The 24619-nt window shown below is 52.7% G+C and overlaps 1 protein-coding gene across 1 annotated transcript; it reads right to left on the minus strand.

Moving 5' to 3' along the window:
• Positions 1-16456: 16456 nt before the first annotated feature.
• Positions 16457-18395, minus strand: FGF4 (fibroblast growth factor 4). Its single transcript, XM_070782474.1, has 3 exons — positions 18056-18395; positions 17376-17479; positions 16457-16633 (listed from the first exon to the last, which is right to left on the minus strand). The coding sequence occupies exons 1-3, from the start codon at positions 18393-18395 to the stop codon at positions 16457-16459; spliced, it is 621 nt and encodes a 206-aa protein (XP_070638575.1).
• Between the last annotated feature and the right edge of the window lie 6224 nt (positions 18396-24619).

The following is a 24619-nucleotide window of genomic DNA, read 5'->3' on the forward strand; positions in this document are numbered from 1 at the left end:
GCAGGAAGCTGAGGCTGGGAAGTGGCAGGGACCTTGAGAACCGGTGCTAGCTGGCTGGTTCTGTCTTCCTCCACTTTACGCCTCTGCCCTGAGGGCACACACTGCCCATGATGGACCTGCTCCTCTTTCTGGGCCAGGGCATCAGATGGGGCCAGCCAGGCAGCCATCGATCTCCCTCTTCATCCAGAGCCCAGGAGAGTGGCTCCTGGTCCAGCCAGGCTGGCCGAGGTGGGGTTGGGCCTTTGCCTCCCCATCTGCGTAGGAATGAATGGTGACCCCCAAGGAGACATATCCAAGTCCTCACCCACCAGGGCCTGTGTGTAAGTCACTGGGTCGAGTCCAACTCTTTGAAACCCCATGGACTGTAGCCAACCAGGCTCCTCTGTCCATGGGATTCTCCAGGCAGGAATACTGGAGTGGGTTGCTATTCCCTTCTTAAGGGGATCTTCCCGACCCAAGAATCAAATCCAGGTTTCCCACATTGTAGGCAGTTTTTTACCATCTGGGCTACCAGGGAAGCCCTGTAAGTGGGACCTTAATTGGAAATACGGTCTTTGCAGATGTAACTAAGGTAAGGATCTCAAGAAGAGATCGTCTTGGATTTAGAGTGGACCCTAAACCCAATTACAGTTGTCCTTGTAAGAGGAGAGAAGGGGAAACCAGAAGCAGGACAGCGTGGAGGAGGCCAGGTGACAATGAAGACAGGGGCTGGGGGAATGCAGCCAGGGACACGGGGCGCCCCAGGGGCTAGTGGAGGCAGGAAGGACCCTAATTTCGGGGAGAGGAAATGAAGCTGACACGATCTGAAGCCATCTGATGTGTCATCGCTTGTTACAGCAGGCTAGGGACACTCAAAGGCCTGCCTTTGACCTGATCACTGGACAGGAGGCTCAAATACTGGTGAGCCTTCTTATCTTTTCTGCCTGGACAGTCTCTTGAGTCCCTCATTTGGGAGAAGGGGTTACAGGAAGTTTAAGGGTTAAATAAGTTTGGGGGTCGAAGGGACCCCCTACTACTAGACTGGCAGGTAACTGTAGGCTGTCTTGCTTACCCATGAAGTGGGGTACCACAGTACCCCCTCGCCGGGTCTGCAGGGTCTGCCTCTCCAGAAGACCCCAAAGCAAGGATTTCAGCAAAGCTTCAGAGCTCTGGAGATGGCCGGACTGGGCTCCGGTTCTCCTGGGCAGCACCCCTGGGAAGGTGATTGGGGGCTGTTTGGGTTCATTAACATTTTCTGGCGACAAACGCGACCTTAATCACATTAGCTCTGAAGTACAAATCAGGCCGGGCCCTCGAGCTGGTTTCAAAGACTCTGGGGGCTTGGCCGGTTCTGGGTTTTTCTCCAGGCACTGTTTACTCCTGTCTTGAAATCCACAGCCTCCTGGGTTGGTGTCAAGGAGCCGGGAAGAGGTCAGGGGGCTCCCCTAGGAAGTGTGAGTGTGCCTGGGGGGGCACGGGCCAGACCGTCGGGGAGAGAGACCAGCCGGAGGCCTGGCCCTGGAGCCTGGGGTCCCCCACCTGGATCTGGGCTTCCGCCCTTGGTGGGGACTTATATGCCCTTCCTCTCAATCTGGGACTTGCAGGTGGATCAGTGATGATGATGGAAGATGGCCCACCTGTGTGTCTGGCGGCCAGCAAGCTGTTGGAGGGGAAGGGAGGCATAACTGGGCCATGTGTCTGTTTCTTCCAGCAGCCAGCCTGGTGGGCCTCTTCATGGTGAGAGCACAAGATTCCCACAGGCAAAGAGAAAGCAAGCTCCAAAGCCCAGGCGGCGTTCAAGCTTCGACTGGCATCACGTTGACAGACCATCCCATTGACCAAAGCAGGTCAGGCGGCCAAGCCCAGGTTCAAGCAGAGACAGAGTCCACCGTTTAATGAGGAAACTGCAAAGGCATAGTCCAAGGGCAGATGCTACAGGACTGGGAAGAATCTGGGGCTATTCCATCTACCAGAGTTGCTTTGTTGTTTTTCTTCTTTTTTAATTTCCAGGGTGTGGAATTTCTAAAATTCATCGTAGATTCATTTAATTATTATCTTATAACATTGTACTTTTCCTGGGGTTGTTGTTGTTCAGTCACTCTTGTCCGACTCTTTCTGATGCCTTGGACTGCAGCATGCCAGGCTTCCCTGTCCTTCATCATCTCCCAGAGTTTGCTCAGACTCATGTCCTTTGAGTCAATGATGCCATCCAGCCATCTCATCCGCTGTCGTCCCCTTCTCCTCCTGCCCCCAATCTTTCCCAACATCAGGGTCTTTTCCAATGGGTTGGCTTTGCATCAGGTGGCCAAATTATTGGACCTTCAGCTTCAGCATCAGTCCTTCCAGTGAATATTCAGGATTGATTTCCTTTAGGATTGACTGGTTTGATCTCCTTGCAGTCCAAGGGACTCTCAAGAGTCTTCTCCAACACCACAGTTCAAAAGCATCAATTTTTTGGCACTCAGTCTTCTTTATGGTCCAACTCTCACATCCACACGTGACTACTTAAAAAACCATAGCTTTGACTAGGCAGAACTTTGTTGGCAAAGTGATGTCTCTGCTTTTTAATATGCTATCTAGGTTGGTCATAGCTTTTCTTCCAAGGAGCAAGTGTCTTTTAATTTCATGGCTGCAGTCACCATCTGCAGTGATTTGGAGCCCAGGAAAATAAAGTCTGTTGATATTTCCATTTTCCCCCCATCTGTTTGCCATGAAGTGATAGGACTAGATGCCATGATCTTAGTTTTCTGAATGTTGAGCTTTAAGCCAACTTTTTCACTCTCCTCTTTCACTTTCATCAAGAGGCTCTTTAGTTCTTCTTCACGTTCTGCCATTAAGGTGGTGTCATCTGCACATCGGAGGTTATCGATATTTCTCCTGTCAATCTTGATTCCAGTTTGAGCTCCACCCAGCAATACAAACTGAGTTGGTTTAAAGAAAAAGATGAAGTAAAAAAGCTAAAAGGTAAAAAAGAAAAAAAGATTAAGTAAATAAACCAACAGATTATGCAGAAATGGCAACCATAAGTCTAGGTGATTATTTACCTTAGTAAATAGTCAAATTTATTCTGTTTCAAAGATCTGTTCTTAACTACATGTAACCACCTCCAATCCAGCTATCATCACATGTCACATTAATTCAGTTATTCACTCAACAAGCATACCTCAATGGAGCTAGGGTGGTAAAGAATCTGCCTGCAATGCAGGAGACCCCGGTTCGATTCCTGGGTCGGGAAGATCCCCTGGAGAAGGGATAGGCTCCAGTATTCTTGGGCTTCCCTTGTGGCTCAGCTCATAAAGAATCTGCCTGCAATGTGGGAGACGTGGGTTCGATCCCTGGGTTGGGAAGATCCTCTGGAGAAGGGAACAGCTACCCACTCCAGTACTGTGGCCTGGAGAATTCCATGGACTGTATAGTTAGACACCACTGAGTGACTTTCACTTTTCAACCACCTCCAGCCCAATTATCATCAGACATTCAGATGTCATATATTAATTCAGTTATTCACTCAACCAGTACACAATGAAGGTCCCTGTGTTCACTGCCCTCCCACTTAACCCAGGAAGGCAAGGCCTGACCCAGGAGCTTACCACCAAAATAGGGCATAAATGCAAGGAATTATGTACAGACAGAAACAACCATGGTCATTTCAGACACTTGCACACAAGGGGAGAGTGACCGGGAAGGCAGCTTATCTGCTGTGTTCTGAGAGCCTCCCTGAACTGGAGCTGAGAGTTGGATGCTGAAAAGAGATGTCGTCACCGAAGGGCCAGGAGGAGCAGTGGGCAGGGGCCAGGTGCAGGACAGGACGGAGGCTGTGGATGCTGGAAGGCAGGAGGCATAGCAGAGTAGGGGGAGGGCTGTGAGTTGTCTCTTCCAGGTGAGCCTTCAGATCTCAGATTCAGTTATCGCTCCCCTTTTTTCTTTTTTTAATCTCTATTTCCAAAATCCATCTATTGAACACTTAAAACCCATTTGAAAAAGCAGTTGTTCTGTGGGCTCTCATTGCATCCCTTCAAGAGATGTCCTTTTTATTTTGGGTCAGTTTCCAGTTGCATCTCCATCACACATTGGCTGGGCCTTCCTACCCAGGCAGCCAAGGCCCCTTGGGCACATTGTCACTTTTCTGTGCCTGCTCGTGACTCCGTCTTCCACCAGCTCATACCTGCTCAGCTGAACAGTGGAGGGTGATGGGGGCCATGGACGGCCGAGAGGCACCTTCCCAAGGGCAGGAGAGGCAGGAGGGCAGAAGAGAAGGGGGCCAACCATCCCCTCTCTGCTGAATGCGTGGAAAGTCAGCTCCTGGGCCCCTGGTACAAGTGGCAGCCCTCTGCCAGCTCCTGGGGTCAGAAACAATTGACCCTGTAAAGTGGCCCGTTCCTGGGGTCCAGGGCTCAGAAAGGACTGCGTGCTATCCAGGAGACCCATCAAGAAACATTGGCCCTTGATCCTGGAATTCCCCCAGAGCACAGGGAAATCCTGGATTCTCCCAGAAGCCTTCAAGGCCAAGCAAGCTGTGTTCTCTACCCCCGGTCCCTGCTACCTTCCCAGCACCAAGGAAGCAAAATGCCCAGCCAGCCTGCCTGCCATGGGTGTCCTTTGATCCTTTGCAGTGAGTGGGCTGCAAAGAGTGCGAGGTGTAGGCGTCAGTCCGTCTTCCCTTCCTCTCTGTCTGGCCCTGCTCCTCTTATCTCCTAGTGTACAATCAACTCCCCGCAGACTTCGTGGTATAAGACAACCACCATTTTCTTCAGCTAACTGAGTCTGTCATAGGAGCTTGCGCAGGACACAACAGGACGGCTCATCCCCATGACATGATATCTGGAGCCTCAGCTTCAAGAAAAAGCACCTAAGAGTTAGTGTCATCCAGAGGCTTCTTTACAAGTCTGGTGCCTGGGCTGGCGTGATTTAGACTCCAGACACAGCCAGGCCTGTTGCCAGACAGCAAGGACAGTCGGCCTCCTCATGCAGCTCGGGCTTCCCCCTAATATGGCAGCCGCAGGTGGCATGGCTCAGGGCTGCAAGGACGAGGGGTCCAGGGGATGGAAGCTGAGTTTCTTTTCATGACCCAGCCAGGGAGGCACAGAGGCACTTCCACAGGTGGGAGCGCTCAGAAGCTCACCCAGTCACAGGAGAACGGCCATTTTCAAGGCTTCACCGAAGCTCACAGAGCAGCGATCCCCAATCTTTCTGGCACCAGGGCACAGTGTTGTGGAAGACAGCTTTCCCACGAACGGGTTCGAAGGATGGTTTCAGGATGATCTGAGCGCGTGACTCTTATTGTTCACTTTATTTCTATTATTACATCAGCTCCTCCTCAGATCATCAGGCAGTAGATATCAGAGGCTGGGGACCCCCGTCATATACCATTTTATCCAAGAGTCTGGGCTTCTGCAGAGAGAGGGAGAGGGCTGACAGGTCCTTGTGGAGAGGGGGCTCTGGGGTTTGGCTCCAGGTCTGCCCAGCGGCTCCGCCGTTCTGGCCCCATTTGTGTATTAACGGGGTTTTATCCAAGCGCAGGGTGTCACGCTTGCCTCCGTCAGGGGTGGGGGTTTTAGGTGAGACAGAGAGGCATTAAATCACATGGACTCCCACAGGGAGAAAGATACTGTCTTTCAGCCATTTTCATTAAGAGGAGAAAGTTTCTGTTTGGTGATAGTAAGCCCTTAACACACCTCTAACACTTGCAAATCTCCCTTTAGGGAAAAAAAAAAAAGAGGCCGTGCCCTGGCTCGGAGCTTAGAAGAACTTCTCAGCATCATTTATGTTTGTTTTCCCCAGTTACCTTCTGGGTATGGCAAGCAGCAATGTTTCTCCATTTCAGCTGGAGTTGTAAAGTTTTGTTTTCTTTTTTTAAGGTTTTATTTATTCTTTTGCTTTTGACATGTACACACTGCTATATTTTTATTTGTTTATCTTGGGCTGTGCTGGGTCTTGTTGCTGCACGCAGGCTTTCTCTAGCTGGGGAGGGAGGGGCTGCTCTCTAGTTGCCGTGCGGGCTTCTCACTGTGGTGGCTCCTCTTGCTGCGGAGCGCAGGCTCTAGGCTCCCGGGCTTCCGCAGTCGCCGCTCATTGGCCCTGGGCCATGGGGGCTTCAATCGCTGTGGCACACGGGCTTAGTCGCTCCACGGCACGTGGAATCTTCCTGGACCAGGGATCGAACCCATGTCCCCTGCACTGGCAGGCAGATTCTTATCCCCTGCGCCACCAGGGAAGCCCTGGAGTTGTAAAGTTTTAAAATACAATTATTTAAGTAACAAAGGGATTGATGGAAACAAATATCAGGTAAATGTAAATTTAGAACATATGGTTAAAATCATGCGGGTGACATCCCCCAGAGGTGTGCAGCAGCAGCCCTGGAGTGCCTGAGTGTCTAAGGTTCTGGCACCGCTGCCTCGGCTCGCTTAAACCTCCTCCAACCCATGAGAAGGGAGGGCTTATGATCATAATTTCCACCCTGGTGTTGAAGGAACAGGATTCAGGGAGTTCAATCTCTGCTCAAAACTCACAGCAAGTGCGGGGCGGCACCAGGAGTCCTTCCTGCCTTCCAAACCCAGGCTGTCCTTCTAGAAGCCCTGGGTCTGGGGAGTCCAAGACTGACAAGCCAGAGGGGATGTTTCAGGACCAACACGGGAATGCTCTAGAGATGGAGACCACCTGGGGCCAGACCGGAGGCTAAGGTGTGGGCACGGGGGCTCGGCGTCCAGGGAGAGCACACCTGAGGGGTGACCTGATCACTGGGCCCCAAGATAAGCCCATGAGGGCAAGTCCTGAGGCTCTTTGGGTTCATCTGGTCAACCCCATGTGGGGTGCGTGTGTGTGTGTGTAGGGGAGGCAGAGGTCACTGCACACCCCCTAAGGGAAGCAATGGGCATTGAGATTGACACGGGTCTCAGTCTGGGTTTGCTGCACCCCCTAAGGATGGCACTGCTGGCCCCAGCCAGCCCCCAGCGCCGGAAGTGTGGAAGGCAGTCTAAAGCGTGAGACCCTCTCACCTGTGGGGCCCAGGGTCTAAGGGCACCACAGCCAAAGACCCTCTGTCTCTAGACGCGCATGCCATAGGCCTCCTGGGCAAGGCTGGGCAGGCTGCAGTAAAAGTTGGCTCGGGAGGGGAGATACGCCACATTACTTTGGATGTGACCTCCGGGAAAGGAGGCCCCCTGCCCAGGAGCATCAAGGTGTGACCCACGTGATGGTCAAGACCAGAGACAGCAGCCATGCCCTGTCCCCACCTCAGCCCAGTGGACACCCTCCATCCTGTCCCCATCAGTCCAGTTCACTTTAAAATGCAAGAGAGCGGGACTTCCCTGGTGACCCAGGGGTTAAGAAGCCACCGTGCAATGTGGGGGGCGTGGGCTCAATCCCTGGTCGGAAAAGTAAGACCCCATGTGCTGTGGAGCGTCTAAGCCAGTTTGACTCAACTACTGAGCCTACGCCTGCTCTGGAGCCCATGTGCCGCAGCTAGAATCCTTGTACCCAAACGGAAGATCCTGCGGGCTGCAACTACGATCCAATGCAGCCAAGTAAATAAATATTTTTAAAAATTACAGATACAAGAGATTGGGAGGAAAGAAAGACTTGGAAATAAGTGAGCTATCGGCTATATTAAATAAATAAATAAAGTCCCTCCCCCCCCCAAAATAAAGTCCCCCTTATCTAACACCATATACAAAAAGGAACTCAAAATGGATCAAAGACTTAAATGTAACACCTACAACTATAAAACTCTTGGTAGAAAACATAGAGCAAAATCTTCAGGACGTTGGATTTGGCAATGACTTCTTGGTTATAACACCAAAGGCTAAGACAACAGAAGAAAAAATAGAAAAAAAAACAAAGAAGGGTTATTATGGGATTATATAAACTCATTGATGTGAAACTCTTAAAAAATGGAAAGCCCTATAGAATGTAAAGAATCTTTCATTCAATAAAAAAAAAAAATAGACAAACTGGATTTTGAGAAAATTTTAAAATTTTGTGCAGCAAAAGACAGTCAACAGAACAGAAAGGCAAGCCACAGAATAAGACAAGATATTTGCAAGTCCTGTACCTGAAAAGATATTAATAGCCAGAATATATACAGAACTCATAAACTAAAGGGCAAACAGCATGATGAACAAAATGAGCAAGGGACTTGATAGACATTTCCCCAAAAAAGACGTACAAATGGCCAGTGAGGACGTGGAAAGATGCTCAACATAATTAACCAGCAGGGGAGTGCAAATCAGAACGACGAGACACCACCCAGCACCCAATAGACAGCTACTATCAAAGGAAAAAGCACAAAAATCAAATGTTGACAGGGGTGTGGAGAAAGTGGAACCCTCGTATACTGCTGGTAAGAATGTAAAATGGGGCAGCCCCTACGGAAAACAGTATGATGCTTCTTCAGAAACTTAAAGCTACCACAGGGTCTAGCAATTCTACTTCTGGGCATGTTCTCAAGTGAAAGGAGGTAAAAGCAGGGTCTTGAAGAGACATCATAGCGGCTTTATTCACAACAGCCAAAAGAGTGGAAGCAACCCCAGTGGCCATGGATGCTTGAGTGGACAAGCAGAAGGGGGCTATCATGCAGCCTTCTGAAGCAAGGGGCCTCCGACACAGGCTGCAGCATGGAGAAGGGGACTATCATGCAGCCTTCTGAAGCAAGGGGCCTCCGACACAGGCTGCAACATGGGTGAGCCCCGAGGGCACGATGCTCCGTGAAATAAGCCGGAAACCAAGGGACGAAGACCTCGTGATTCTGCTTACGGGAGGTCATGGCAGCCCACCACAGTGTTCTTGTCTGGGAAATCCCATGGACGGGGGAGTCTGGTGAGCTACAATCCATGGGGTTGCAAAGAGTCCCACACGACCTAGGATGAAACAGACAAGAGGAGTTAAGTCCATAGAGACAGATAAGAGAGCACCGGGCTAGGGGAGGGGGAAGGGGTTAGTGTTTAACGGGGACAGAGTCCGGCTTCCCCGGTAGCTCAGACAGTAAAGAGTTTGCCTGCAATGCAGAAGACTCCGTTCAACCCCTGGGTCAGGAAGGGAGAAGGGAATGGCAACCTACTCTAGTATTCTTGCCTGGAAAATCACGTGGATGGAAAAGCCTGGTGGGCTACAGCCCATGGGGTCGCAAAGAGACGGACACGACTGAACAGCTAACACACACACGAGGGGACAGAGCCTCAGCTGCTCAGGATGAGAGAGTTATAGGGGATGGATGGGTGCCATGGCTGCACAATATTATGAAGGTATTGAATGCCATTCAATAGCTGAATGGCATTTAAGTTGACTTAAAACTCAACATTCAGAAAACTAAAGATCATGGCATCAAGTCCCATCACTTTATGGCAAATAGACGGCAAAACAATGGAAACAGTGAGAGATTTTATATTTCTGGGCTGCAGAAATCACTGCAGATGATGACTGCAGCCATGAAATTAAAAGATGCTTGCTCCTTGGAAGAAAAGTTATAACCAACCTAGACAGCATATTAAAAAGCAAAGATATTACTTTGCCAACAAAAGTCTGTCTAGTCAAAGCTATATTTTTTCCAGTAGTTATGTATGTAGGTGAGAGTTGGATTATAAAGAAAGCTGAGTGCTGAAGAACTGATGCTTTTGAACTGTGGTGTTGGAGAAGACTTTTGAGAGTCCCTTGGGCTGCAAGGAGATCCAACCAGTCAATCCTAAAGAAAATCATTCCTGAATATTCATTGGAAGGACTGATGCTGAAGATGATACTCCAATACTTTGGCTACCTGATGCGAAGAACTGACTCATTGGAAAAGGTTTTGATGCTGGGAAAGACTGAAGGCAGGAGGAGAAGGGGATGACAGAGGATGAGATGGGGATGGCATTACCGACTCAATGGGCATGAGTTTGAGCAAGCTCCAGGAGTTGGTGATGGACAGGGAAGCTGGTGTGCTGCAGTCCATAGGGTTGCAAAGAGTCGGATACGACTGAGCAACTGAACTGAACTGAATGCCATTCAAGCTGCTACACTTAAAATGGCTAAGATGACAGATTTATGTTTTAGGGGGAATTTGGGGCTTTTTTTGTTTTGTTTTTTGCTAATGCAGCCCTGAGTCTTTATTTTTTCTAATTTATTTTTAATTGGAGGATAACTGCTTTACAGTGTTGTGTTGATTTCTGCTGTACAACAAAGTAAATACAGGTCTACATATATCCCCTTCCTCTTGAAGCTCCCTCCCACCCCCTCGGTCATCGCTGAGCGCCCAGCCAAGCCCCCTGTGGCTGCGCAGCATGTTCCCAGCAGCTGCCTGGCCCGCACACGGCGGCGTATATACATCAATGTGCCTGTCCTAACTCACCCTAACCTCTCCTTCTCCTGCCGTATCCACAAGTCTGCTCTCCGTTCTTGCCCTACATGAAGTCAGAAAGAGAAAAACACAGTATTGTATATTAACACTTATGTATGAATCTAGATTTAAGTTTTGTTTTCCACAATTAAAAAGAAAGAGGAGTGTGTACATGTCCATCCCAGACTCCCTAACCATCCCTTCCCCTACATCCTTCCTCCCTGGCGACCATCAGTTCGTTATCTAAGTCTGGGAGGCTGTTTCTGTTTCAAAAATAAATTCGTTTTTATCATTTCTTTTTAGATTCTGAATACAAGGGATACCATATGATATATGAATCCTGGTCTTCTCTCCTACAGGGCAGAGTGTGGACTTGACTTGGGGAGGCAAGCAAATAATGACATAATTCATTAATCAGTTGATAACTGTGGAAGAGTTACAAAGAGCTGCCAGTGTGCTAAATGCTCGTGGTCCCCACCCAGACCCCTTCCCAGGATGACGCCTTTATCCTCAAAGCTGCTGATGGCTCCTGAGTCCCCATGCTCCTTGACTTTCCCAGAAAGGAGGAACCACCTCGCCTGTCTATGCCTGTGAGGGTCTACCACTGGCTACCAGGGAATTCCTCCACTTATTGTTTTTTTTTTAAAGAAACATTTAGGATTCAAATGCTAAATCAAGAACAATTACAATTCATTCTCATTGAAAAATGACCCTGAGTGCCCAGGACCCTTTGCCCCGTCACATTTTAGAACAGAGAGGAGTGCATCAGTGCAGGCTTCTGGATGGGAGGTGGGTTTCCTGAGTTCCCTCCAGGAACGGGGGAGCCAGCCCCCCTCCAACAGAGAGGAGTGCATCAGTGCAGGTTTCTGGATGGGAGGTGGGTTTCCCAAGTTCCCTCCAGGAACGGGGGAGCCAGCCCCACTCCGAGAAGACCCCACCACGCCCAGATGAGGGCCTTTGTTCTGCCTGACAGTGACTCCTAACACCTAGCCAGAAAAATCATCCCATCAGCTCCAAGATAAAAAGGATTGAGACCTTAAGACTGTAATTAAGTCTCTTAGGAGAATAACAATGACGATAGGGAAGCCTGACTGTTTGTTGTACCCAGCACATCACAAGCTCTGTGTCCTCAATTCTGACACCAGGCCCCTGAGGCACAGGGAAGTCACCTGGCTCATCCAAGGTCACATAGATGGAGGCCCTGAGGCTCGCCCACCCTCCACCTGGGCTGTTTGGTCACCAAGGACGAAAAGAATGGAGGAGGAGATACCCCAGAAGTCTCCCCACCCCTGCCCGCTTCGTGGCCATCTATTCTCAGCCCGCCAGCCACGTCCTTCCTCTGCTGTCCCCAGCCGACCGTTGAGATGCGGCCCCGGGACCCAGCCTCTCTGCCTTACCTCCTCCCCGGCTCGAGGACGAGGGCCCCGCCCAGGCAGGGATCTCTGTTTTCCTCACTCGGGTGTCCCGAGCTCTTAGGACTGCGCCTGACACACAGCAGGCACGCCACAGATGAGTTGGCAGAAGTGAGTGAATGACTTTTCAGCCCCCTCTTCGGAGAGGGCCAATATAGCCGATATCAGCCTAGGTTAGAGGCTGGAAGGCCAAATGGGAGCTCAGTTCAACTGCAAGATTCTGCCAACCGTGGGCAGGTTCTCACCCAGAAGCTGGATGAAGCTTTCCATGTTTGGCCGGGGACCGCCGGGGACAGCTGGAGAAAAGGCCAAGGCTGGGCACGGGTCAGGGGTTCACTCCTCCCTCACCCGCATCCCAAGGAGGACAAAGAATTACCCCTCTCACTTCCCCTAGGGCTGCAGCAACCAAGGACCACAGAGCGGGTGGTGTCACATAACAAGAATGCGTTGTCCTTCCGTCCTGGAGGCCGGAAGCCCGAGATCGAGGTGCGGGCAGCTGAGCCCCTTCTGAGGCTGACAGAGCCTGGGCCAGGCCTCTGCACGCCCGCTGGGGGTCTTGGTGCCTTGGCACTTCCTTGCTTGCAGATGCATCACCTTAGCCCTCCTCCATCCACGGCTGTCTCTCCGTGACCTTCCTTTCATAAGCGTGCCAGTTGTATGGATGAGTACAGCTCATACTAAGGACCTCACTGTAACTCAATTCCCTCTGCAAACACCCTGTTTCCAAGGTGCATTCTATGTATGGAGGTTAAGACCCCAACGTGCCTTCTTGCAGGGCACACTATTTGACCCATAACCTTGCCCATGTATTTTTGTCCTCCCTAGATCACGGGCATCAAAAATAATAATGTGATGTCTTAGCAACGTAGGTACCATTAAGGAACCCCACAGCTTGTTTTTCCAGTAGTCATATACAGATGTGACAGTTGGACCATAAAGAAGGCTGAGCGCTGAAGAATTGATGCCTTCGAACTGTGTTGCTGGAGAAGATTCTTGAGAGTCCCTCGAACATCAAGATCAAACCAGTCAATCCTAAAGGAAATCAGTCCTGCATTGGAAGGACTGATGCTGAAGCTGAAGCTTCAATACTTTGGCCACCTGATGAGAAGAGCCAACTCATTGGAAAAGACCCTGATGCTAAGAAAGATTGAAGGCAGGAGGAGAAGGGGACGAAAGAGGACAAGATGGCTGTATGGCATCACCGACTCAATGGAGGTGAATTTGAGCAAACTCCAGGAGACGGTGAAGAACAGGGAAGCCTGCAGTCCACTGGGTGGAAAGAGTGGGACATTCCTTAGGGACTGAACAAGAACAGCCCTGATGGCTTTTTGTGGGTCTTTTTGCCAACCAATTGGATGTATTTTATGGGGGGAGGGGAACCCAGATTCTTGGCCCATTAGGTCAGAACTGGTTTTTTTTTTTTTTTTTTTTTTTGCTGTTGACACGACTGAGACCTCCTATACCACATCCTAGTAGAGACCAGTTGGATATATATATATAGTTGACATAGAGCTCACGAAATAATCTGTTCCTTTACGGTGACTGACGCACTGGATGGTTCTAGTCTGTACGATTTCTTCTAGTTCCTTTCATTAACATTAATTGATTTGTTTGGTTGTGCGGGTCTCAGTCGCAGCACGCAGGGTCTTTAGTTGCGGCATGCAAACTCTTGGGATTTCCCAGGTGGCTCAGTGGTAAAGCCCCCGCCTGCCAAGCCAGAGATGCAGATTCGATCCCTGGGTTGGGAGGATCCCCTGGAAAAGGAAACAGCAACCCCACTCCAGTGTTCTTGCCTGGGAAATCCCATGGACAGAGGAACCAGGCAGGCTACAGGTCACAAAGAGTCGGACACGACTTTGTGACGGGGCATGCACGCACACGAGAACCCTTAGTTGCTGCATGTGGGGTCTAGTTCCCCCACCAGGGATCGAACCCTGGCCCTCAGCACTGGGAGCTCGGAGTCTTAACCACTGGGCAACCAGGAAAGTCCCTCCAGTTCCTTTTAAGGCTAGCTGGGGTTCATTATGTTGATTTCAAGACCCCTTGGTGAGAGGTTGAAAAATTTGCTTGGGACAGTCTTATGACCAATTCTGGGAGCTACACTCCCCACCCGCAGGAAAGTACATAGAGCGGTTAGCCTGGACCAGGCCAAGGTGATGGGCATGGCTCTGGTTAGTCCCCGGGTGGGCAGAGTGCGAATTGGCCCCGTCTGCAGAATCAGTTGCAAAAATCAGAGTCATCACGAAACTCTGACACTCACCACCTCCCCACCCCCACCCCAGGCTCCTGTCTTCAAGGCCACATTTGTGTGGACACAGCTGGCTAAAATTCGTCTCCCCCACCCCCAGCCCTGGGCCCAGTGAGGCAAGGCTCAGGGCCTCAAATAGACACTGGGAGACAAGGAGCAGGGAGTCACACATTGGCATTTCAAGGCAGGTTTTAATCGTTTGCAATACCTTCCCCAGTTACATTCATCAAGGCCAATGGGACTCTTTATATGTGGTGAACGTTTTCCATTTATTCTGTATTTCGATGTGCACAGCACATACCTCACAGTATGGGTCAGCACCTGTATAAAACTACAGACAGATTCTGAAAACAGCAGTGGGTACAGAAACCGCAAATCCCCATCACAGCAACAGAAACACTTTACAATATTTCAAAGATTCAACGACACCTCTGAACGCTTCACGTCTGATTCACTGACTATATACACATGGTCAAGGATGGCCGAGTTCTCCCCTTAAGACATCTGAGTTCCTGACAATCTGATCGGGCTCTGAGACAAGGCGTCGTGCAATATGCAAGGCATCTGAAACAATCTGGTTTGTTACTATGTGAATACAGTAAATACAGAACAGCCATAAATTCCAGCCCCTGCTCCCCCCTCCCGCAAAGCTTCCCCCCTCCCCCCTGCAACCAGCACCCAGATCTCTGAGCATCGCTCAATACTCCTGGAGTCTAGGGCATGGTTTAAAATTTTTTAAAAATTTTTACTGCCAGGTCTGAACAGCAGTGTGAGATGTAGCGTCCCATCTTAAGTGGCTTCTGACTTCTAGGCTTCAGTTTAAGAACAGTATTTTAAGTAGATGATTTGCATTTGAACAAAGAGTTTTAAAAAGGAATGTGAAAGACAAAAACGCCAATCAGATTTTCCAGTCTTGCTGTCTGTAGACTCCCATAAAGTTAATTCGGGAGACAGTTCAGAAACATCTTAGGAGAGTATTAAAGTCTTGAGGAAACATTCGGAGCATTTCTGGTAGCAAGCTAAGGTCATTTTGTATAAACTCGAAAAAGTCATTCATTAAAATTAAATGTTTGCCATCACCTCGGAACTTTTTTTAAACCTCACCGACCCTTGCCTCTTCCATCTTTGCTTCCAGGACAGGGGTTACATTTGTAAAATATATAAAGAAAAATATAAGGTTACTTGGTGACCATATAGTGTACTCTAACAGCTGTCTGCAAATATTTTCACGATGATTATCCTTACTAAAAGTAAATCGTGGGGTAAAGATAGCTCAAACGTGACAAGGTTCGAATGGGGCGCACCAAACGCTATCTGCAATCCTTTTTGGCTACATATGGAAAAAAAAAGCCACTTGGGATGGCAGAACTCTACACTCGGTCTGAGCTTTCTGCAGATTTTGCCAGATGAGCAGTTCAAGGGCTTTTGAGGTAGATGTGAAATCCACTTAATCAGGAATGCAACGGACAGAAGCAGCACCTTCCCGCATGCAAACTGCCTGAAGTGTTTTTGGACAATTACAAGGACATTTCACCTAAATGAACAGCTAGTTCCAGCCCAAAGCTTCCCAAACACAGGGAAGTGTGTTTTTAAAAAGAAGATATATATACATATATGTGTGTGTGTGTGTGTGTGTGTGCGTGCGCTATTACTTATCAGAAGTCTCCACACCACAAACTGTCTCTCACCCCTCAGGTTTTCGGGGGTGGTTATAAATCCAATCTTGTCCATTCCCAGCCTCCTAGTGGAATATCAATTCCTCTCCATCAGATTTTACAAAATCACTTTGTTTTTGCCCTTTCCCAATAGCCACAGAGAAACAGTGGCTGTGGCCAGTCCAAAAAAGGAAAACAGGAGTTTATAAAGTTGCCCACGGGTCTCCCCCATCTGGTAGACTGAGGAAGATTGACTGCAGCAAAGTTCAAAGGTCATACATGGCAGATCTAAAAACGGAGTGGCAGCGGTGGCCTCGACAGTGCGCTTTCTGTACCCGAAGTAAACCGATATGTCCCGAGGAATATCTTCAGGGCAGAAAGGGAGTGGGGCAGTGCAGGATGCTAGGAAGGGAGCCAAGCCTGGGAGCTTCCTTCACCGGCTTCCAAAGCCCCAGGAAACGTTTCCAGGCACAAGGATGCTCACTGCCAAGCCACAGGGGACAGTGCAAAGCGTGGGTTGATATCGGAGGCTGACATCACCGGGTTTAATACATGGAATAGCAGCAGCCACTTGTGACAACTTTCCAACAAGTTGAGTAAACCCAGTGGAAGGGTCTCTACTGTTCTACCAGAAAAAGTCAGGCTTTGGTTGGGGGTGGGGGTGGGGGGTTGCTTTTGTTCTTCCAGAAAAATACAAAACACATCCACAGAACCATAAATAATTTGGCGGCGATATATACACATTTAAATAATTAATTTAAATATCTTACACCTACTCTGGCATTCAACCGTCCATTTGAAGAAAGTGCACCAAGGGGACCCTCGGTACTCCCCTCCGGGGGGGCGCTAAGGGTCACAGCCTGGGGAGGAAGTGGGTGACCTTCATGGTGGGGGACACCCGGTTCCCCTTCTTGGCCTTGCCGTTCTTGCTCAGGGCGATGAACATGCCGGGGTGCCGGTCGCACTCGTAGGCGTTGTAGTTGTTGGGGAGGAGGATCTCTCTGAACCTGCACTCGTCGGTGAAGAAAGGCTGGGAGGGAAGGAGGAGCCGGGTCAGGGGCCATCGCGGGCCAAGGGACCTCTGGGGCAGTGGTCAGGGACTCCTCTCTCTCCCGGCCCCTCCTTGGCTGGGAGGTCCCTCCTGAGAAGCCAGGGTACCCAGACTTTCACGGGGTGAGGAGAGGGACCCCGCCAGTCCCCAGCCACCACGACTCCAGGCACCTGCCCGGCACCTGGAAGCCAGACCAGTGCGTCTTCACTGGGTCCACCTAACGACTGCCGTCCTGCCCACTGGGACCCGCCCCAGGGGCTCCAGGCAGCGGCTCCCGATGGCATCCTTGACCCACTGGCAAGGGACCACTCAAGGATGGCGGGAGCGCTGTCCCTGTCTTGGGGCTGGGCCTCTCCTTTGGGCTGGTGGGCGTCCCTGGTGGCTCGGTGGTAAAGAATCCTCCTGCCAATGCAGGAGATGCAGGTTGGATCCCCGGGTTCAGGAAGATCCTCTGGAGAAGGAAACTGACCACCCACTCACTCACTCCAGGATTCTGGCCTGGGAAATCCCATGGACAGGGGAGCCTGGCAGCCGAGGGTCTACAGGATCGCCAAAGAAATCCAACAGGACTGAGTGACTGAACGACAAGGGGGAGCGGCACTGCCTCAGGAGCGGGGTTACTTTCAATCCCGCGGCCCCCACCGCAGCTCCACGATCCTGGCGTCGGGCGGCCTGGAAGCGTCACGATGCTGCCCGGCTCGGCGGGGCCCACGGTACTCACCGAGCCGTACAGCCTGCCCCGGCTGCTCATGGCCACGAAGAACCGGCTGGCCACCCCGAAAATGCTCACCACCCCGCGCTCCACCGGCGACAGCTCCAGCAGGCCTGGGGGCGGGGCGCGGGTCATTCGCGGGCACCGGACCCTCGGCCCGAGCTTCCCACCTGGGCCCCTCCTCCCCCCCGGGACCCCCACTTCTGGGGGTGGAGATGAATCTAAATGGCCCTGCTCCCTCCGCGGTGCAGGCCGCCCCCCATGGGCCCCAGGAGCCCCGCGGGCTCGGCCCCTGTCCCGGCCCCGCGCCGGCCGCGCCCAGTCCGGGACTGCAGGAGCGGGGTGGCCCCCTGCGGCCCCCTAGTCCGACCCCGACGTGGGCGCGCGAGCCGCCCACTGCGGGTTGCCGGTGGCTGCGCCGGGCTCCCGGTGCCCACGAGCGAAGGCGCTGGAATCCGGCACCCAGATTCCGGACTTCTGAAGGCGGGAGGCGGGCTCAGCCGCCGGGTTGCGCAAAGCCAAGAGTGTTTGGCGTCCCCGGCGTCTTTACGCCAGAGGGGACCGGACCCCGAGTCCGCTCCGGTTCCCATAGCCCAAGAGCAGGTGCCGGCGAGACCTTCCTGTGCGAGCTGGAAGGGGCGGCAGCTGTCCCGGGCCCCGACCCTCCCCGTCCGGCCCGCCCCACTCACTGTCACTCGTGTCCGCGTGCACGCCGCCGATGCGGCCGTCGGGGAGCACCTGGAGGTGGAAGCCGATGCCCACGTTGCAGTACAGCCTCCGCAGCCGCTTGATGCCCAGCAAGTAGTCGCCGGCGCCGCTCTGGACGGCAGCCTCCTTGGGCTGCGCGGCCACCGGCAGGCGCGCCAGCGAGCGCGCCACCAGGCTCTCCCAGCGGCGCTCCAGCTCGGCCTCCAGCGTGCCGTTGGGGGCGGTGGGCGCGGCGGCGCCCCCTCGGCCGGCCCAGGGCGCCAGCACGGCCAGCAGCACCGCCGGGAGCAGCGCCGCCGCGGCCGCCCCGGGCCCCGCCATCCCCGCCCTCGGGCCGTGCGTCCGCGGGTGGGTCAGTGCGCCTGGGAAGCCGGCGGGCGAGCTCGTCACGGGGGGGGCTTGCGGGAGCGCACTGCCTGGGCCGGGGCAGGTAGTGCCCGGCCGGGGCGGGGAAAGCGGGAGGCGAGCGACGGGGCCCCCGGACGCCGGGAGCTACCTGGGCTGCATGGAGAGGCGGGCAGCGGTGGCAGGACGCACGGCCCGGGCTGGGACCCTGCGGAGCGGTGCGCGCCTCCCTGCGCGCTGGGCCAGCGGCCGCCGAGCCGCTATATATAGCCGATAGCCACCCCCCCGCCCCCTTCTACTCCCGCAGGGGGCCGTTCGCGTTCGCCTGGGCGCCCGGGGCGCTGTGGCGCTCGCGGCGGCTGGTCGCAGGCCGCCTGCCAATCAGGGCTGGGGGAGGGAAGGCGGCCGGGGCCCAGCGCCGCCGCGGCCACCTGGAAGGTCCCCGGCCCCCGCCCCTGGCTTCGCCCGGCCCACGGACCTGGGGTCCCGACCCTGGCGTCTCCTCCGCTCTTGTCTTTCCGCCAAAGTTTGGCCACTTGCACTTTGTCCCTGCCTGTCGGGTCTCCATGGGTGCCCCTCTCGGCCGCGGCCCTCACCCAGCACCCTCAACTCGAAGTCACTCCCAGCGCTTTGTCTTTCAGGGGCTTTCCAGAACCTGTGCCGGGCTCGGACCCCGGGGACCCACCTGGGAATGCGGGCCGGTAAGGGCAGTACACACCTGAAGGGCCAGTGGTGGGAGGAAGAATCCAGGCTGGAGGGAGGCAAGGGCCGGGGTTGGCCACCTGAGCGCTGGTGGTCAGGGACAGAGCTGTGGCCACCAGGAGGAGGCATGCCCTGAGCAGGGGGCCTGGATGGGTGGTGCTGAGAGAAGACGGGGCACGTTGGTGCACCCCAAGGCCACTGGCTCTGCACCCCCATACACACCCACTGCCACGCAAAGACAGGGGGCCAAGCCAGAGAGGACATCGCCGCCCCCCTTCTCTTTAATTCTGCAGCGGGAATATTGAGGAGCCAGAGACAGAACCCCCAAGCCCATGCCAGGCTTTGGACAGGCTCCCTTCCCCCACCTGCTGTCCCCACCCCCCACCCCCACTGTGCCCATTATGGCCTGATGGGGCGGGGTCCAGCAAGATGCTGGCTCCCCCAGGTGTGAAAACCCCTGTTCTTCATTGTACCTGAAGAGGCTGCTGTCACCTCCCAGCAGTCCCGCCCAGCCGCCACCGCAGGGGGCCTGGAGCCACCCTACCCCCTGCTGCCACCAGCACCTGTGACCAGATGCGTCATCCCGAGGCCGTTTCAGCCTCCCGCCTCCTGCCTCTACCCTGTTCCTGCCCGAGGAGCCCGACCGATCTCCGCGGCCTGCTGGGGCTCATTCGCACCACAGAGGGGACCTTGGGGGCTTGAGGTCTCTGGCTTGAGCCCAGAGACGGGGCTCCCGGGGCTCAGTGAGGGCCCTGGCAGGACGGACCCCCGGTCTGCGGTTTCCTCAGGGAGATTCCTTGCTCTCCTCTGGGCCTGTGGCCGGACCTTCCTGGGAGGCCAGGTGACGGCTGTAAGGCCAGCTGTGCAGCTGCGTGGACCCCGGGCCCCCCCTCCCGACAGGATGCAGAGACCAAGGCCTGCCCCAGCCCTGAGCCCCCCTCTAGGTGACCGGGGCAAGTGCTGCTGCCCCTGGACTCCGAAACCCCTATTTACAGAAAAGCCTGGAAGGTGGGCTCGTCTCTGGGTCCATGTGGGTACCTGCTCTGAGGAGGTGGGACCCAAGCCCTCCGAGGTCATCCCCAGCCCCTGGCAGGGTGTGCCCCCTCTTCCCAGAACCCCCACAGGGAGCTCCCTCCCCGGCTCCCCTCTTTGCTGGCAAGTTCAGCTCAGTTCCAACCCGGGTTTGATCCCCGGGTAGGGAAGATCCCCAGGAGGAGGAAATGGCAACCTGCTCCAGGGTTCTTGCCCAGAGAATCCCATGGACAGAAGATCCTGGCGGCCACAGTCCATGGGGCCGCAAAGAGTCGGACACGAGTGAGTGACTAACACAGGTTACAGGAGGAGGATGTAGCAGGGTGGTCTTTCCACCTGGCCCAGCCTCTGACAACCCCCCTCGCCCTACATCTCCCAGAGACTCTCCTCCAACCACTGTCCTCAGGATCTTCCTCTGTCTCTCCAGCCTCTGGACTGCTCCCCGCTCAGGGCTCCCCTCAGATACCAGCCACTCCAGAGGCCTGCCATGACGCCCACCTCGGGGGCGGCCTCCTTCTCCTCCCAGCCCATCTGGTTGTGGTTTCTTCTCAGCCCTTAAGGGGCCTTCCTTTCCTTGCTGACCCCTCCTCTCCACTACAAATTGGCCCTGATGCACCTGAAGAGGCTGGTCTACCAAGAGTCCTGTGGTCCCCGCTTCAGGGTCCCATGGAGGGCCTGTCTCTTGGTCATGTGATGCTAGCCTTTCACTTCTGATCCTGCTCAGTTTTTCCATCTGTATAATGGGTATAGGGGGCGGGAGGAGGAGGGGACAACAGAGGACGAGATGGTTGGATGGCATCACTGACCCAAGGGACATGAGTTTGAGTAGGCTCCTGGAGTTGGTGAAGGACAGGGAAGCCTGGCATGCTGCAGTCCATGGGGTTGCAAAGAGTTGTATATGACCGAGCGACTGAACAACAACGATGTAATAGGCATAACAGTAACTCATTTCAGGGGTCACCAACTTCTACAAGAGAGGGTGGGCTGTAGGGAAAGGATGAAAGCAGTCAGTCCTTCAAACCGCCAGCTCTTAGGGCCCAGCTCACCGTCCACGTTCCGAATGTGTGAAATAATCACTCACATTTTTATCCTATGGAAGGCCCCACCTCGAGTCACCAACCGTGCCTGGAGGGAGAAAGTGGCAGACGGAACAAAAACTCAGAACCGAAACCGGCCAGTCCCCGCCTACAATCCTCTGGTGACCTTTTCTAACCTACAGAAAAATTGCGATGTTGTGTCTTCTTGTTTTCTTCTTTGTAAGAGTGACAGGGCTTCTTAGAATCACCGGCCCCAGCTGTTAAGGACTTACTTGGCTTCATAGTAATAATAATAATAAAAAAGTGCTGCATAAAGATTCAATTCCAGTCCTTAGGGTGGAGTGTCAGGGCCCAGCCTGGGGCAGGGCTCCCAGGCCGCAGACTTTGCAGACTTGCTCAACTGTTTTCTTGTTCAACTTCCTTTTCTTGACCTTAGTGAGAAGACCCTCACAATGGCCTCAAGGAGAAGGTTAAGGCTGTCTACACAGGCTGCAATTGCTGGGAGAAATATCAACAACCTCAGATATGCAGATGATACTACTCTAAACGTAGAAAGTGAAGAGGAACTAAAGAGCTTCTTGATGAGGGGGAGAAGAGGAGAGTGAAAAAGCTGGCTTGAAAGTCAACACTCAAAAAACGAAGATCATGGCATATGGTCCTATCACTTCATGGCAAATAGAAGGGGGAAAAGTGGAAACAGTGACAGTTTTCATTTTCCTGGGCTCCAAAATCACTGTAGATGGTGACTGCAGCCATGAAATTAAAAGACGCTTCCTCCTTGGAAGGAAAGCTGTGACAAACCTAGACAGTATATTAAAAGGCAGAAACATGATTTTGCCAACAAAGGTCCATCTAGTCAAAGCTATGGCTTTTCCAGGAGTCATGTACCAATGTGAGAGTTGGACCATAAAGAAGACTGAGAGCCAAAAAATTGATGCTTTTGAACTGTGGTACTGGAGAAGACTCTTGAGAGTCACTTGGACTGCAAGGAGATCAAATCAGTCAATTCTAAAGGAAATCAATCCTGAATATTCATTGGAAGGACTGATGCTGAAGCTGAAGCTCCAATAATTTGGCCACCTGATGCAAAGAATGGATTCATTGGAAAAGACCCTGATGTTGGGAAAGATTGAGGGCAGGAGGAGAAGGGAGTGACAGAGGATGAGGTAGTTAAATGGCGTCGCCGAGTCAAAGGGAGTGATTTTGAGCAAACTCCAAGAGATAGTGGAGGACAGGGAAGCCTGGAGTGCTGCAGTGCATAGGGTCACAAAGTCGGACAGGACTTAGCGACTGAACAACAGAACGGGCTGCAGTAACCCAGTAAGCGTGATTTCTTTAAGAACATCCAAAGAAAGGGGAAATTAAGCCAGTTTTTCAAAAGGCCTTTAGAAATTGTGGCTAAATACATATAACATGAAATTTACCATATACCAGGACTTCCCTGGTGGTCCAGTGGTTAAGAATTCACCTTCAAATGCAGAGGACTCGGGTTCAATTCCTGGTCAGGACATTAAGATCCCACATGCTGTGCAGTGGGGCGACTAAGCCTGTGAGCCACAACTGAGACCCAATGCAGCCAAAAAGAGGTAAGTTTATAAATATTTTTTCCCAAAGAGGGAAATTTTGTTACTATCTCATGTCTGAGTGCACAGTCAGTAGCATTAAGAATGCCCACATTGTGTGCCTTCAGCAGCCATCATTCTTCTCCAGAACTTTCTCTTGTTCCCAAACTGAAACTCTATGTTCAGTAAACGCTAATCCACCATTCTCCCATCTCCTCGAGTGTGACTCCTCTCGGGACCTCCTCTAAGTAGAATCACACAATATTTGTCCTCTTGTGTCTGGCTTATTTCACTGAGAGTAGGGGGAGAAGGAGGTGACAGAGGATGAGATGGTTGGTATCATCGACTCACTGAACATGAATCTGAACAAACTCCGGGAGATGGTGGAGGACAGGGGAGCCTGGCGTGCTGCAGACCATGGGGTCGCAGAGTCCAACACGACTGAGTGACTGAGCGGCAACAATGAAAGTCCTTGAGGTTCATCCACATTGTAGCCTGAGTCAGGACTGCCTTCCTTTTTAAGGCTGAACCACATTCCGCTGCATAGCTACAGCACATTTTAGTCCATCCATTCTTCTGCTGGCGGACACGTGGGTTGTTTCAACCTTCCGGTTGCGGTCAGTCATGCTGCTTTGCACACATGTATGCGAATATCTGTTTAAGACCTTGCTTTCACTTCTTTTGGGTGACCATCCAGAAGTGGAATTAGACGATCACACGGTCATTTCTAAGTCTAATTGTTTAAAGATCCTCCATACTGCTCTCCGTAGCTTTTTGTTTTGTTGTTTTTGTTTGTTTTTGGCCATGCCCCACGGCTTGGGGCATCTTAGTTCCCCGACCAGGGATCGAACCGGGGCAGGGAAAGGGCGAATCTTAACTTCTGCACTGTCAGGGAACTGCCTGTTTGTTTGATATTGGTTTTTAAAATTGTACTTTATTGACGTGTAGGTGATTTCATTTCAGTCCATTCCTTTGAAAAGTCAGCTCAGGCCACTTCACCCCTCCCTGCTGTGTCCCCTCCTCTGCTTGCTCCCTCCCAGGTCCCTGGATGGACTCTCTGAGCCCAGGGAGGGCTCTGGACCCCGTCCTCAGGCTGGGTGCCACATCTGTGCCCCACCAGGTCTCTTTTCTTTCCCTCTCTCCCTTTCTAGGAAAGCAAAGTCAGGAAAAAACCTCAAAATATTACCCTCCCCTGCTCACTTATCTTTCGGGGTAGTGATCAATCCTAGGCCCCGAATCAGGGGGCAATGACTGCCCAAAGACTGCTGGGCTGATGGGATGTATGGGCCAGGCTGGGTCCAAATGCTGGTCCCTCCTCTGTGGGGCTGTGTGGCCTTAAGCAAGTCACTCACCCTCTTTGAGCCTCAGTGGATTTTTTTTTTTTTTTTTTTTCCGTTGAGTTGGGCCTATAATGGTGCTCACCACAGAGGGTTTCTGGGAGGACTGAGTGAAATGAATGGAGGTGGGATGGAAGGGTAGACAAGTGGGAGGGGGGATGGTTGTATTCCCTAAGAAAGTGGGTTTCTTCAGCCAGACTTCAGCTTCTCAGAGCCCAAATGGAACAAGCCGTGACCTGGTGTTTCAAGAACCCCTGGTGTCTCTTCCCAAGGCCCACCCGGTCTTTGGAGGCTGCAGGGCTTGAGGCTGGTTCCCCTCTGCTTCCATCCTAATCGCCTGGAGAGGGGCTGCCAGAGTCCAGATTGGGAGGGAGGTGGGGGCAGACTCGTGTGGTCTTCCAGCAGAAAGGAGATTTCATCTCTGGGGCCGCTCCCCCCTTCCTCTCTCCCTCGGGCCTCTTCTAAGCACTTCTGGACTTGCTCCGTCACCTGCCTAAGATGCTTTAAGGCCCACAGAGGGCTGCTGTTCG

Source organism: Bos indicus, chromosome 29, assembly GCF_029378745.1.
Source record: "Bos indicus isolate NIAB-ARS_2022 breed Sahiwal x Tharparkar chromosome 29, NIAB-ARS_B.indTharparkar_mat_pri_1.0, whole genome shotgun sequence".
Classification (NCBI taxonomy): domain Eukaryota; kingdom Metazoa; phylum Chordata; class Mammalia; order Artiodactyla; family Bovidae; genus Bos; species Bos indicus.

Excerpts from the sequence above, each read along its gene's own strand:
- FGF4 (XM_070782474.1), bottom strand. The coding sequence starts at position 18,395 with ATGGCGGGGCCCGGGGCGGCCGCGGCGGCGCTGCTCCCGGCGGTGCTG. Across the intron at positions 17,480-18,055 it reads GCACGCGGACACGAGTGACA|GCCTGCTGGAGCTGTCGCCG; the intron begins GTGAGTGGGGCG and ends CCCCGCCCCCAG. Across the intron at positions 16,634-17,375 it reads GGGGCAGGCTGTACGGCTCG|CCTTTCTTCACCGACGAGTG; the intron begins GTGAGTACCGTG and ends CTTCCCTCCCAG.